At 32.1% G+C, this 15,081-nt stretch overlaps 1 protein-coding gene across 2 annotated transcripts in view; it reads right to left on the reverse strand.

Moving 5' to 3' along the window:
- Window positions 1-15,081, reverse strand: part of LOC138333584 (zwei Ig domain protein zig-8-like) — a 117,536-nt gene that overhangs the window by 4,847 nt on the left and 97,608 nt on the right. The window contains exons 3-6 of one of the 2 annotated variants that reach the window (XM_069282047.1): window positions 10,512-10,725; window positions 9,914-9,931; window positions 8,544-8,828; window positions 4,598-4,621 (exon numbers count right to left, since the gene is read on the reverse strand). In XM_069282047.1, the coding sequence (XP_069138148.1) occupies window positions 4,598-4,621; window positions 8,544-8,828; window positions 9,914-9,931; window positions 10,512-10,725 (541 nt within the window). Of the gene's footprint in view, window positions 1-4,597; window positions 4,622-8,510; window positions 8,829-9,913; window positions 9,932-10,511; window positions 10,726-15,081 lie in introns of both variants that reach the window. The other variant, XM_069282048.1, reaches the window with a different exon arrangement.

The following is a 15,081-nucleotide window of genomic DNA, read 5'->3' on the forward strand; positions in this document are numbered from 1 at the left end:
CATATATGAATTCAGAAATTTAACCAAAGTCATAGAAATAAGACAAACAAGTAATTAATAAATTGTATTTTGACAGCAATTGCTTGCATTTATCGCGCTTATTGGCATTGGGTATAATGTGGGAGGAAAACTGAGAACGTGTAAAAATCGTAAACGATCAGGCAGGTCAATCTGGACTTATTCCCTTAAGATAGGGGAATAGCACATTGATACACTGTTTTACATGTCTACCGCCATTATTTCATGTAATGATATACATCTTAACATTAATGGTTTAGAACAAAATGTTTAACTTATTAACAAAATTAACATACAAATTTACTTATATATTATATACCATTCGGTAGTGCATAATACATATTTGAGTTAGTTGGTTTAGCATATTCATTCACAGATGTTATGACCTAAAATGTCTATTAGGTATAGCGATATATAGATAATGTATAAATTTACATTCTTCTACTTCTATGTTAATCAATTATCTACAAACTGGCATCAAATGATTCTATAAAAAATTAGGGATTAAAATAAAAACAATAGTATTACGAGGTAGGTTTTGATTAATATGTGATTAAGACGGAATTTAATAACCGTAAGAAGTCTAATATTCAATAACACACTAACGCCAATGTTTTCTAAGTAAAAATAAAATACGTTGATTAATGTCAGTGTGGAAAACGAAAAAAGAAAAACAACACCTGCGAAAAAACAACAATGATGGTATGTGAAATATGTGTCAGTCTTAAAACAGTTTAGTGATTTTGTAATCAGAAAAGTTATAATTAGCTTTCGTAATTTTTTTCAAGTTTTAACAAAATTGTATCCATTTTCTTTCATTATGCTTCAGTATTATAACCATGCAAGACAAAAGCGTTTACTAAAGGAAACTAGTATGAAATCTATAACTAAATTACTGAGGAACAAAAATCATTAAGTCGCAGAAGACACAAAATACAGATAATCAACTCACGGATATCTCCACCCTCTGGACCGTAATCTAGGGAGATAATCAAACCATGGTTTATTCAGTGATGGTATTTTATATTTAATTATCATTCATATCAACTACTTTTCCTTTAGGTCATATAATTCGCATACATTGTGTGTACCAGACTCCGATTTTGTGAAACAAAGGTGCAGACTTTAGTCAAAATTTCTTTTGGTCTAAATTATATCATAATATATTTGTTTGTTTTCATACAAAATCCTACTTTCTGATTGGCAGATACTTTTTCTTCATACTCCTTGGAAGACAAAATCATAGAAAGGCGCGAAAACTCGGCAAAATAGAGACGTCAAAATTACGTATTGATATAGAAAAAATTATCCACGGGAAAATCAATGGCATAGCACGTTTTTCTATGTAATCTTGTAGTCTGAACAACTAATTGTAAGTATTGTTGTAAATATTGTTTAACCTCATCGGGTTTTGAAATAAATCTTGTCAACAAACTTTTGTAAGAATCCGCTACGCAGTTTGCAAACAATGCTTAAATAAAAAAAAAATGAGTAAGATATTGGCTTCAGTTTGTTTCCAGAAATCGTGGCCAGGTCATCATAATGAATGCTTATATCTGCATAGATCATATAATCAACAAGAGTAACGGTTACAACACGATGAATTAACCATTCAGATTTTATGGGCTTATTTACTGCTGGTTATGCGGTATTTAAACAATCTTGCTTAGTTAAAAATATCCCTTTTCATCTACATTATATCACTCCAAATTGTATCTAATTCATTATGATATCTGTTTTAAAATCATTATTTTCCGTCATTTTCTCTTAACTGTAGCAATTATAATGTACCTATGCGTGTAATTGAAATTTCTTTTTAAAGGCCCACTACCATTCCGAAACGGCTTTTAATTTTTAAAATGGGAATGTAAAACAAGATCGATAATTTTGTAGAGTCTTAAGAATTATTAACTTACCGTTAATACTACATTCATCATCACCTTCTGAACGATTTGATTAAAATAAATAAAATGTTTATTTTCATAACGCGGGTCGTATTATGTTTCCCGCCTTCGTCCTAAATACCGCGCGGTAGTTGACTATCACTGCGCCAGACGGCAAAACAGCGAATTGACTCTCCACTGTTTTCATATATTTACGCAGGAAATCTTGCATACGTTTGGTGTCGTAACCTTATTTTAGGTCATCGGTATGCATTTTCTGATGTTATTAATGTTTTTTAAGAAACCTTTATATTTTGCTCCGGAAAGGTAATGGGTCTAAGAGTCAGAGTCAGTTACATGACTTGATGACGTGTCAAGTATTTGAGGTGGAGACGTATTGGATTACCCGGCCACCGTCCCATGTGAGTATCACAGTTGTAACCCAGAGTTGGAGAGTGAGCGCGTCCATTATTTTCTTGATCATGGTCAAACAAGAAGCATTTAAAATAAACCCACAAATGGTCACATATCAATTTGTTTCATACATATTTTTGTTGTAGAAATGGTTGTAACTTTTAGAAATGCATATATGCATTTAAAAAAAATATTCATCCGTATCAGATTTTCTAAAAATGCAATTATTCGCTATTTTTACGACTCTCTGTCGTAATGCATTTAGAAGAAATATTGGATTAAGTGATTAGAGCAATGTAATACAATGCTGTAGGACAACATAGGAAGCCTATACTAGTCTTTCCCGTAGTACTGATCATGTCATAACTATATTATGTTGACTAAAGCTTGGAACAGTGAAGAATCTCCAGTTGTGTACCATATCATCACTTGTAAACTCTTCTTGCTGTGACTACAAGTGGTTACCCGTGTACATGTTCCAATTTTGAATATTATTGTGATAGATTCATCCATTTAACACCGATTATATCTCGTTTAAAGCTATATATCAGGTGATAATTCTACTCACTACCGACGTTATTTCAATCGTGACAAACTGTATTCATGTAAATCGTCCCAGTAATTTAGTATATAACTTCCTTACACCTGTTCGAGTAATAAAATATGTTTTATGTAAAGGTATGCTAAAGTGAAAAAAACGAGAAAAAAGTTGAATAGCAACCTGTTGTGTGGATCTGTTCTTTAAGTAGTATCCTAGACAAGACGTTTACATAATGTTTAGGTAAAAATATATGGAACATTTTTTTTTTTCCAAAAAAATAATTTTATTCAATAGTCATGGAACATTTTCCTTCTATTAATAGGAAAACAAAGAACAACTGTGATTGATATATTTTCTTATATACATGCTTTTGTAATGTTAAGAATACATATTATAAATTTGACATTTGTTTTTATTCTCAACGCAGATTTTCAATATCCTCAAAGGATTGTGGTAAGGAGAGAAAACCACTTATACTAACCATGTTTTTTTTTTCATTTTTAAATAGTTATTAAATATTAGAATATTGTTTATATTTTGTTACGTATGGTATTTCCTACAAAAACCTAAACCTATGTTCGTATAGTAGTGCAGGATGTCGTATTTTACACTGTTACGCTGTCAGCATCTCTATCGACTTGATCTGCCTTCCGTCCGCGATCGTACCTCCTACGTAGAAAGTGTGGAATCGCTATATCACGCGCAATAGGATAGAATAGTATAGATAAAATACTGTCTCTATTGGCATGGCAATATGGAATATGATTCCCACAACTATCAACAGGAAGAGATCAGCAGTGCTCGCGATGAGAGCTACATGTATTGGCAAATGCATTATAACATGGGATATTAGATCCATGTTGGGAGCCTGTCAGGCGTAAGTGATCTGGAGAACAATAAAAGGCTTATATTGGGGCTTCGCATAGACAACGAGCCAAGACAAATACACGCTTGGTGTTTTGGCATCGGGTTTGAAACACACACCCGGTCATCGATGATGTCGGACAGTGTAGAATGATACCCATTTAGTCTGAAGTGTTATTCTAACTGGTCTAATTACTTAAAAAATAGAAAAGATAGGGTAAAACGTTTAAAACAACATTGTTGTACCTCATCACTTATTTGGTATTTTAACAACTTCTATCATGACATCACAGAACGGTATGTTTCTTCTTTATATAAATTGATAAATTAAAATTATTGAAAATTGCGTTTAACATCATATTACAGTCATCAGTTATCTTAAGAAAAACTACGTGTCTTTCTTTTGAGGTATCAGACAGTAGCAGAAAAGCGACTCTAAAGCTTCGAGGATGTATTTCTTTAATAGAGTTTAGCAATGTGTATCAACTCAAATCCCAACACAATATATCGGCAAATCGAGCTTTCAATATTTTGTACTGTCAAATGCATTTCAAATATCAAATAAAAAGAAGACACGGAAAAATATTTACACCAAGCGCTGTAGACTCCAACAATAAAGGTATTCAGAGTTAATTTATCATTAGATATACATCTTGAGATACTTCTCCATAAACGTTTCTCTCTTATACGCATCGTTGTTCTTAACAACATGTATTTGTTACTGCCGACGCGGTTATATTGAACAATGAGCGATTGGTTATTTAACGGATAATTCATCAATATTGACTAATTGTCTAAATATAGAGGCCTTATTCTATATACATCACATATATAGTTCATATATAAGCATGTAAACATTGAGCATCAAGAAACTCACCTCGTTTTTTAGGAATAGTGCCAGCTGAAACAGAGGAAAAAATTCAGAATAAGTAAAATTGCATATGATTATCAAACGCATTATGGATTTAGATCATCCAATGAAATAAACAAGGAATCCATTAAAATAGGTTAATTAGATAATAAGACATTACATTTTGTTATTTTATTTTGAATTTTCATACATCAGACACGAGAGAAAAAAAGTTCTTTTGGTTCCAAAATTCAAAGTCTCAAAACCCCTACTTCGTCTATGATATCTTCAATTTATGCGACAGCCTTTAACGTGAAAGGGAAAATTTGACACTGTGTTAGTGCAACTTCATTGGGCGAACATGTGCAGATTGGTAGTTAAGTAAAACTAGAATAAATTTATCATTAAACAATTCAATTCGTGTGGAACATAGGATATAGAATTTTAGCAAGTTTAGCAGTTTCTGGTGATCTCGCATACACATGCGGTAGGAACAATAAGCTGTCAATGAGCGATACTACTTCTTATATTCTGTTACTTATAGACCTATTCATTCCCAATGATAGACATAATGTGAAGAGAAATTTCTTATTTTGTTATTTTGATAACATCTTGTAGCATAATCCTGTTTATCCTTAATATTACATATATACGGAGAGATTAATTTCTTGAACTTTGCTATTTATTTTAATCTGATATCATTAGACAGTGCATGACCCTTCTCATTCTTGATAAAACACATACGCGTATAGATCTATATATTAAATGAAAAGGGTGTTATCATAGTCTTTGTTTCTAATAGATATCAATTTTTTGAACTTTACTTCAGCTTCTCTGATGATAATTGACAGTATTTAACCTGCAGATTCCTAATCATTGAAGAGATCAATGACTTGAAAGGAATTCCTTTTTATTCTGGCAGTATTTAGCCTGCTCATTCCTAATTGATTACCCCCTGCGATGTTGTTGAAGGCAGGCAAGTGTAGATGTCGTAAAGAAATGTTTATCGGCAGTAAATTGTCTATTTTATGCCGATCGTAAATATGGAGGTTATATGAACGGAAACACACACGGCAGGACGGATTGTAAGTCAATACGCAAGCTGGCCCTGTTTAATTACGGGGATTTTGCGTGTGAAATATAAAACGAACACGTTTCGATAATGTTTTATCTAAAATATAAGGATTTCCCTAAACAAACTGATACTATTCACAGCAACGTCACCAAAGGTTTCTAATACTTTCCTGCATTAAGGTTTTCCTAGACAAAAAAATAATCGCAATAACGTCACCAATGTTATCGTTTAATTATGAATAAACAAGGTTTTGTGGGCGTATTCGTTTAAAAATATAATTTCAAATATTTCCTTTATGAAATCCCCTTAGAGTGCTGGTCTACATAACTATCTCAGAAAGCGTATTATTTGAAGTAGATTCATCTTATGAAAAGGAAATCATCAAAATATTTAGTCTCCAACCCAATTTGAAATAAAGTACTGGATCAAAAACGGTGTATTACCTGTAATATAGAAAGAGAAATGGAGACAAATGAGAAAATTCTGATATCAAGATGCAGAGGCGCTCGAAATGAGCTCCATTTATAAAATAAACATAATTATAAGATTTTCGGTGATATATTCGTTCATTAAGAGTTAACATGTATACATATATGTATAGTGTAGGATTTTATCAAACTTAAATATGCTTTTGATCATGCAAGAACTTGATTATAGACAGAAAGGGTAAGATTAAAACGAATCTACAACTATTACATGCATAATGCTTTTGTCAAACACACTAGATAAATTTCAATCAACGACATTTTTGTGTAAAACAGATGGTTTTGAGAGAATGGTAAATAAACTGCAATTACAATGATGATATTCAAACGAACAACATATATTTCGCCCAATAAAATCAGAATTAAAGACTTTTTATTAAATAATTAGTGTATACTCACATCCCGATTTAAAAATTGTCCATCCTACAAATTTAATATCAACCTTTCAGTTTGTGTTTAAAAAATACTGGAATATCATGTTTGCAACGATAATTCAAAATACTTTGAAATTGGTATACATTTATTCTGAACCTTACAATACGTTGTTTAAAAAAATAATTTCAAATAGGCAATCTTGAAAGAGTTAAAGGTTTCGGAAAAAATAATCAAAACCTAATGTATAAAAGATAACTCAGCTTTCTGGTTTAACATTCCAAAGAAGAATGTATATATGCAAATTTTGCATACAACCAAGAAAGACTGGTTTGAACGTTAATTAATTTTTATCAGCATCATGGATTGAAATTTTCTGAAGAGTTAGATAAATGCATACGTTAAATATATCTATCATACATACTTGATAACAAACAATCATTCACCTACAATTATATATAGCAACACTAAGGGGTGGTTATTAAGAACTATACAAAATGTACGTATTTGTTACAATGATGAGGACTCTGATAGGGATCGCGCAATGAGCAAGCGGCATATTATATAATTGTTGTATTGTATCATTACCTCTGACAAAACATGTTTGAATCAACGCGTTTTTGTTTCCTATGCTTACCTTCTGAACACAAATATTTACTTTGCGTTGAAAATAATTCGAAACAAAAGAAATTCCACTCGTTTCATAGGTTTGAGATATATATATATATTCTTATTTAAGTTCCAGATTAAAGAGTATGATCGGTCAGCATAAATTGTGCCGAATGCTAACCAGACAAACTATTGCACTGAAATATTTCATTAAAATACCCAAAGGAAAAGTGAATACCAAAGACACGTTGATTTTCAAATTTTCTGCCACATGTTTCGTCAAGATAATGAAGCTGAAAAAAAGCATATTCAAGCAAGCAAATTATAAAATGACCAGATTAGCACTGTAGTTAGTTTGAACACCTTGCGCAAGTATTTCAATGCATGATAAAAATAAAATAACGATTGAAATATGTAAGGGTAATGCTACCTATTTAAGAATAAATTCAGAATAAATTTCGAATTATATATCATACAAAAATAGAGAAACTGTATAAAAATTAAACAAGTGAAATAAACATATATTGTAAACAATGTTTGCGTAGAATAATAGGGGTTAAAAAGATTTTTCGTAACACTTTTGAACTATGAAAAAATCAATGACATACTGAAATAAGGGTTTTCATGCATACAGAATTAAAACATTACAACCGTAGTTATAAATAGAAGAAAAGTGACAGTGAAAATCACAAAACAACACGTGGTTTTTGGGTATGGATATATGTTATTATATAATACGTTGTATGTATGTACGAATTATTGTCAAGGAGGAGATACGAAAGGGTTCCGTTTTAGCTCCTATATCATCTTATGTTAGCACCATGCATTTGATATTGTATAAATTCAACCTATGTTGGCCATGCACTATTATTTTTTCCCAGCGTCATTTTGTTTAGAAAAATACCACCTATCTGGAAGCAAATGAGTATTTCAAAATAGAGAGCAAGTCCCAAATGTAAGAAATTGAAAATAAAACGACTTAAAACTGCAATTTCAACAAAATGGAAATGAAAATAAAAAATGATGTTGTTATTTTAAACAAAATGAAACGATATGATATAGTTGATTCAACGCATTAAAATAAATATAAGTGACTTAATGGTAAAGAATGATTCGTGCAACTAACCGTTATCAACAGAACCAATACTGCCTTCCACATTCCACATAAAAATAAACATTAATAGAGTCCAATATTGCTTTTTTACTAAATTCTATTTTTTCATATTTTATTTTTCATATTTTATTTTTCATTTTTATTTTATCTTTAATTCAAAATCCTTTTTTGTTATAATGATAACTTCCATATTGAACTTGATGTCGGCAGTTGTTATTTGAATATTAAAGCAAATTAAGGGAAAATAAATAAGAACGTGCGCTGATGAGCCAGCCCCCTTCCTACCTCCTCCTCTCGAGCCATGCACTGAAGGCGTACCATTTAACACTTCCACTCGGACCCCCGTTGTGAGCCTCGCTGAAGATCGACACACGTAATTTCCGGTATCACTCATGGAAGCATACATTATTTCGAGAGTACTTATTAAAGTATGTGTAATTAAATTAACTTCATCTCTTATTCGTTTCCTTGAATCACTTTGTAATTTTTCACCACCAAAAAACCACTGTATTTCATCCGGTGGAAAGTCCTCTCCTGTTGCATTACAAACTAATCGAAGCGGCATCCCTCGCTCGACGTATCGAGCTCCTGTTATATTTATTGCTATGAAAGATAAAAGAAATAAAAATTAGGTACGAAAGGCGAGGTTTTAAGGGCTAAACGACTTCACAAGTCACGGAATGTAATCTAAAGGCAAGGGAACACGTCTAACGGGAAATTCAAAACTGTAACCAAACTCAACATGTTTACCTATTTGTGCGCCATGCGTATCACAGCAAGTTCAGTAGTACCAAATACAAAGGGAAACATTTTCATTTCATAATATACCGATAGCATTATTGAAGAAAATATTTCGTCAAAAGTAAATTCTTCAGTATTTCTTTTGAATAGAGGGACTTTGTACTGAAATGCTTGTGATTAACATGTTGAAGATTACTACGCTTCGCGCTGCGCGGAAGGATTTACTAAACCATGTGGCGCTATATACATTTACAGGGAACTAGTGTGACCAATATAACACGTAAGGCTATGCAAAGACTCATTACACAACGTTCAACATAATTGTGTCAATATAGCAAAGATTGGACACGGGCTTGATATTTATAAAAACAGGCTATGTATAAAAGATATACATCTGACCATATGAAGGTTACAATAATAATTGCATAGTCGTTACTCAAATGCATTCTTTAATTACTAGCATTGTAGTGTTTGTATAAACTCACCATGCCTAGTGCGATATGCATAATATATTTTAATTGTATATACTGCAAACAGTAAGTGCAAACACATTTAAACTATATTTACTATTATATATTTAAACATAATATGTATCATCAACATATGCTTATGTGTATCTTAAACTGATATTAGATGAATGTTGTTTGTACTAGTTTGTTTACGTTAATACACATTTCACTATAAGCATCAATATCATCAGAGTGACGTACTGTAAGTGTGTATTTGTTTTATTGCAAATAAACATTATCTAAAATTTGGGTCAAGATGCCTAATATCTTTGTGTGAGGCAGGGCGGTTGGGATTGCAAAATGGACCAGCCAAGGAAAGAAAGAACAGCAGAAAGTGAGAGAAGAGAGAAAAATTGATATCGATGGATAGACGTAAAGATAAAATTCACACTGTCACCCAAATTATAAAATAATAATAATTACACACCAGACACTTACCTTTCTTATATTTTCTTTCTGAAATATAATTTAATAACGGAAATAGTAAACTGAAGAATAATTTGATGAACCCGTTCATTAGTAGGTTAGTAGGTCCGCGGAAAGGAACTGCGCATGCACTAGCCCCCTATACTGCTATAAAATCCATCAACATAAAATGGAATATGGTGCTACGCTTTGAAAACTTGATAATTGCACAATTAAAAAAAATAGCAAGTGTCCGAAGAATAACAAAATAGCATTAAGAATAATATTAAATTGTGCAAAATGAAAAAAAGTAAACAGATCGATATATTTTTTCATCGAAATAATAAGTTTGACATTATTAATATTTGATAATAGATTTTTTTCATACATGTAGTAGTAACCTCATTGAACCTTCGAATATATATTTTTATAGAAGTTATTATAGTTCATTGTTCCATTTACTCTTTACAAAAAATCATATTCATGAATCATTTGTACGTTTCAGTAATTATAATAACGATAATACAATTCTAGTGCTGGACTTCTACAAATATGAATTATAAAAGAACACCAATTTTGTGAAAGTTAAAAGAATAAGAAAACATGTTTTGCTGGTCGGTTGATAACATACCTACTATTAATAATGAAATATTTTGTCGTAATGTTCTATGTTTTGAACTGACTTGACACTCGTATATGCCCGAGTCTGATGTTTGCGCGTTCCGTATCCAGAGGTTCCATTCATCCCGGTATGGGACATGGTTGGCTGCATAACGTGGGTCTGCAGCGAATCGTCTTTCTCCTGCCAATATAGGGGTGATATATGGTAACTTTCGCCACGTAACCTAAAAATAGAAATAAGATAAAATATAAAAATGATGCAAGTTAAGTCAACCCATTTTCGTATCTACTATGTACGATAAAGTTATGTGAGATGTTATTATGTACAAGTAATTATTAATTAATTGTCACTTTACAACGATACAGAGGACTACATATGTAACACTGTAAAACACTTGTTTATTCGTCGGACGGGACCATGATAAACCAAGCAGCATAAGTATTCTAGTTCAATGTAACATATTTCTGTTATCTTGTTATTTTAGGTCGTGTTAAGTTAAATTGACTTTGAAAATCGAGTTATATTACTGGCTCTCAAGGATATCGTCGTAATAAGTCTATTTTTAAGATATATGTCTACTTTCCAAAAATTAATTCGACATTGCGACATACAATTTTCAACAAGTCGTATAATACTTGTAACTTGACTTGTCGAAATAATTATATCGACAAAGCTAAGTTACCGTAAACACGACCTAAATAAAACGAAGGCACAAATATGCCTCTTTATAGTTCGTTGTGCATTGATAAATAATAAAATAGTAGTAAATAGAGAACAACTTTTTCGCAAAGTTTTTAAATAAGTTCAAATGTTCTCTCAGACATTAACATACCAATGTACATAGTATTATTTTCGTCTTTCTGTAATATCAGAAAAAATGGACATGGTCTTCGCATCGTAGTTTATAATGTGCTCAATCTAGGGTAAAAAGATGCGGAGCAAGAAGCTAATCAAAACCGGCGACCCAATCCATTTACATAAAGTGCTTTCGTTATTATTCTAGATATACCAACCATTAATAGTTGACCTCTGACCTCGAGAGCACTAGAACACAGCAAATGAAATCAGACGTGTATAAATGTGCATGATAAGGTGTTTGATTCAGCCATAAATTAAACTAATTAGCTGTTGGATGTATTACGTAATGCGATATTCACCACTAAACAGTCTGTTTTTACTTTGTAAAAAAATAAATTGCATAACATTTATATATAGTCTATATACCATTTACTTAAATTGAATGAATCTGCCACTTCAAAGAAGTTGTCGTTAACGATCGGCATGTTATTAAAATGATGCATTACTTAATCTAAACTTACATAAAATTGTTGTCTTGGAGCAGTCTATTTGCGTTTAAAAAATAATTTATTTGATTCGTTAGTTTTGATAACGTCATAAACATGGCACTCTTATGTAGAGTTGACACAGTGCAATAATATACCAATCTAATGTTGTATTACTTTTAATGCGTCGACAATAATACTGGCATGAATCATGCATTAAAATGTGAAATTTAATTTTCTCTACATTGTGTTGATAACAATGCATTTTGTTATTAGATAAACAAAATATATTAATGTATATGTATATCAAATGCATAAAATATCATTATATCTTACATGTATATTAAGAAGTTACATTTTATAACTAAGATAGATCTATTCTATTAAATATCATCTACAGTTTCTATCCTGAAATTGTCTTTTAACTGATTTATCTATTAGACTCAAACATTTTTCATCCGATTTCGTATGGTTTAATATTGCTTGTAACCAATATTTTCATAGGCTTTAACATTTATGCAATCATCTCGTCTCATAAAATTAAAAAACTGACGTCGTCTTTTGTAACGCCATCTCTGATTGGTTGAAAGAACTGCGCATTGATTTAGTAGAAAAAATGAATTGAAATTTGGTGAACAAAGATATATTGTACAGTTATTTTCATGTTCTTTTAAGTGACGTCACAGCGAGTAGCTTATATTTGTGACCTATACAAAACGTTATCGGGCTTTAATTATATTTCACATGTCTCTTACTACGTTGTGACACAAATCCTAACAAAATAATAGTAAAAATTTGTGTTAAAATTGTGAAATCGTCTTAATTTATTTTTTTTCAATCAATCTATTTGGCCTAAAACAACAGCAAGCCTTCTACAAACAATTATCAATTAGACCTTAGGGTCCAAATATGGAAACTCTTCTAGCATTTGCTTTAACGTGAGAAGCTGGTTGCCAAGAAAATGATTTATCGTTTATCAAATGGTTGTATGGTAGACATTAACATTTGCGTCAGCATAAAAAACGCATTAATTTCTCATAGTTAACGAAATCAGACCACTTCACTCACTTTCCAAGCACGCTCCTTAAGTGAACGAACATAACACATGAAAAATGCAGTTCAAGTTTAACTCCGGACACTTTTTCTTACACTATTCTACACCAATTTATTCATGATCATCCTCAACAACTGGAATATGAATGGAGTTATCGGCTGTTACAGCCGGGAACTTTGAATACCGCATTAAGACATATATCAAGTGCTGTGTGACCTTTATCCACATACTGACGAGCAATGTCGCTTGATGCTGGAAAATAAAAGGAACGTGGTGTTGGGAGGTCAGAATTGCGTCGCTTACTTCGCAGACCATAACATCTATTAACATGAGATATATAACATTACATTTTATCTACAAAGTCAGGCCCCAGTGTAAATTCTGGTAGAAACAGCTGCTTTGGACGACTGAGAGAAAGTACAGACCATTTTTTTGTTTGGAGTATGAAGCACCCTGTCTCGTAGAGAATATAACAATAGAAGTCGATGAGATACACAAAGTGTCCCCTGGCTCAGCACCAGTCTGTTCGTTACAACATGAAAGGGAAACGCAATATCAAACCGCTATTGTCGGTCGATTGTGATTGCGACGGATAGGGGTGTGTCTCTTTGCTTGTATACATAGACAACGGGTCCCATCGTGTGGAACAAAATGTGTTACTATAGACATGAATATACCATTTTTAACAATGTCGTCGAACGTGTAACGACCATGACGCGAGCATTACGACTATTGTTTATTATCATAGTCAATGTTATATTGGCATTCAACGATCATTCTCGCAGAATCACATCATATATTGCACCTCACAGTTCCAGGAGGTGTTGACATTGCTTACTAATATTTCAAAAATATCATATCCAGACGGTTTAAAATCTGCGTTTTTTTTCTTTTCATGTAATAATGCTCATATGAAAGTTTCTTGCGCATTAGGAGCACCGCATAATTCAACTAATTATTTTCCTAGATGATGTACTGGATATATATGATTCCGCTAACCGTTTATAATTATCCTTCATTATGCACAAATTGACATCACCCTATCACATGTTTGGCTGTTTGATCTTTGTAAATTGAATCTAAAAAAGCAGGTCAAATGTACTTTTAGTAATTACTGGCACGGTCATACAGTCATTAATTTTAGAACTGTTAATTGCTGTTAGACGAATAGATAAATTACGACACATTATTGTATTCAGAACTAGTTTAAGCTGATGAAAATAAACGTTCGATAGTAAGTGAAATTGAAAAATGTTACAATTGATGTCAATAATTCATTGGATGATAATATTTTACGCTAAAGTCCATGCATGTTATAAGTCAACTAACTATCTAAATGGTTCAAAATATTTTATAAAGAAATAAAAATCAAATAACTGCAGTCAATGCGCAATTATTAGCGGCGAGAAAAGCTTCACTTTCATTAAATATTTGAGAATACATGTATATTCACCATTTTCAAATTTCGACATGCGAATAATTAGACTATAAATGTACTTGACGAAAATATCAAATGCATACTGAGACCGTACCAGTAGTCGTGAAGGAACAGTAGTCGTGATTTAGAAAAAAAAGATCATTGTTTGCATCTCACGAAACATATTATTTTCAAATAAACAAAACAACACCATCGTAAAGCATTCGCCAACAGCTCTAGACATTTGAAAATCTGGACGCACAGTAGAATATACACACAACCACAACTACTGTTCAGTCACGACTACTGACTGAGTCCCAGTACAGTCTTAAAGCTAGTGAAAATATTCCTACGCGAAAACATCTGTGTTTACAGTAATGTCATGTTTGAATTTCCCAAGCAGTGTTATAGGGGACTTAATTACTCTAACATATTTTTAGTCATTTAACAATGCCATGCATCTGTAGGTCATCTGAGACCGACAGCAATGTCATTTGACATTGAGAGAAATTACGTACTGTCGTTGCTATTTCAGAACATGAATGACTGCTAAGGCTTACGGGACCTCTTGTTTTTTTCGGTAACCTGACATTGAGGAGGAAAAGCGGAAAAAAACTATAACCGAATGCAAGGAATTCAGAAACTTTTTTGCTTCATTTTATTATTATTCAATTTTGTATGTAACGTGGAATTTCATTTGCTAACATATGTTATCATCTCAAAGCGTAAAAGATGACGCGCCGCCTTTGATTGGCCGTAACAACGGCGAAATGATTTCATAGAAAAATAGTCCTTCAAAATATTTGGAATTTCTCGGGTTTTGAT

The sequence above is a fragment of the Argopecten irradians genome, chromosome 10 (genome assembly GCF_041381155.1).
Source record: "Argopecten irradians isolate NY chromosome 10, Ai_NY, whole genome shotgun sequence".
NCBI lineage: Eukaryota > Metazoa > Mollusca > Bivalvia > Pectinida > Pectinidae > Argopecten > Argopecten irradians.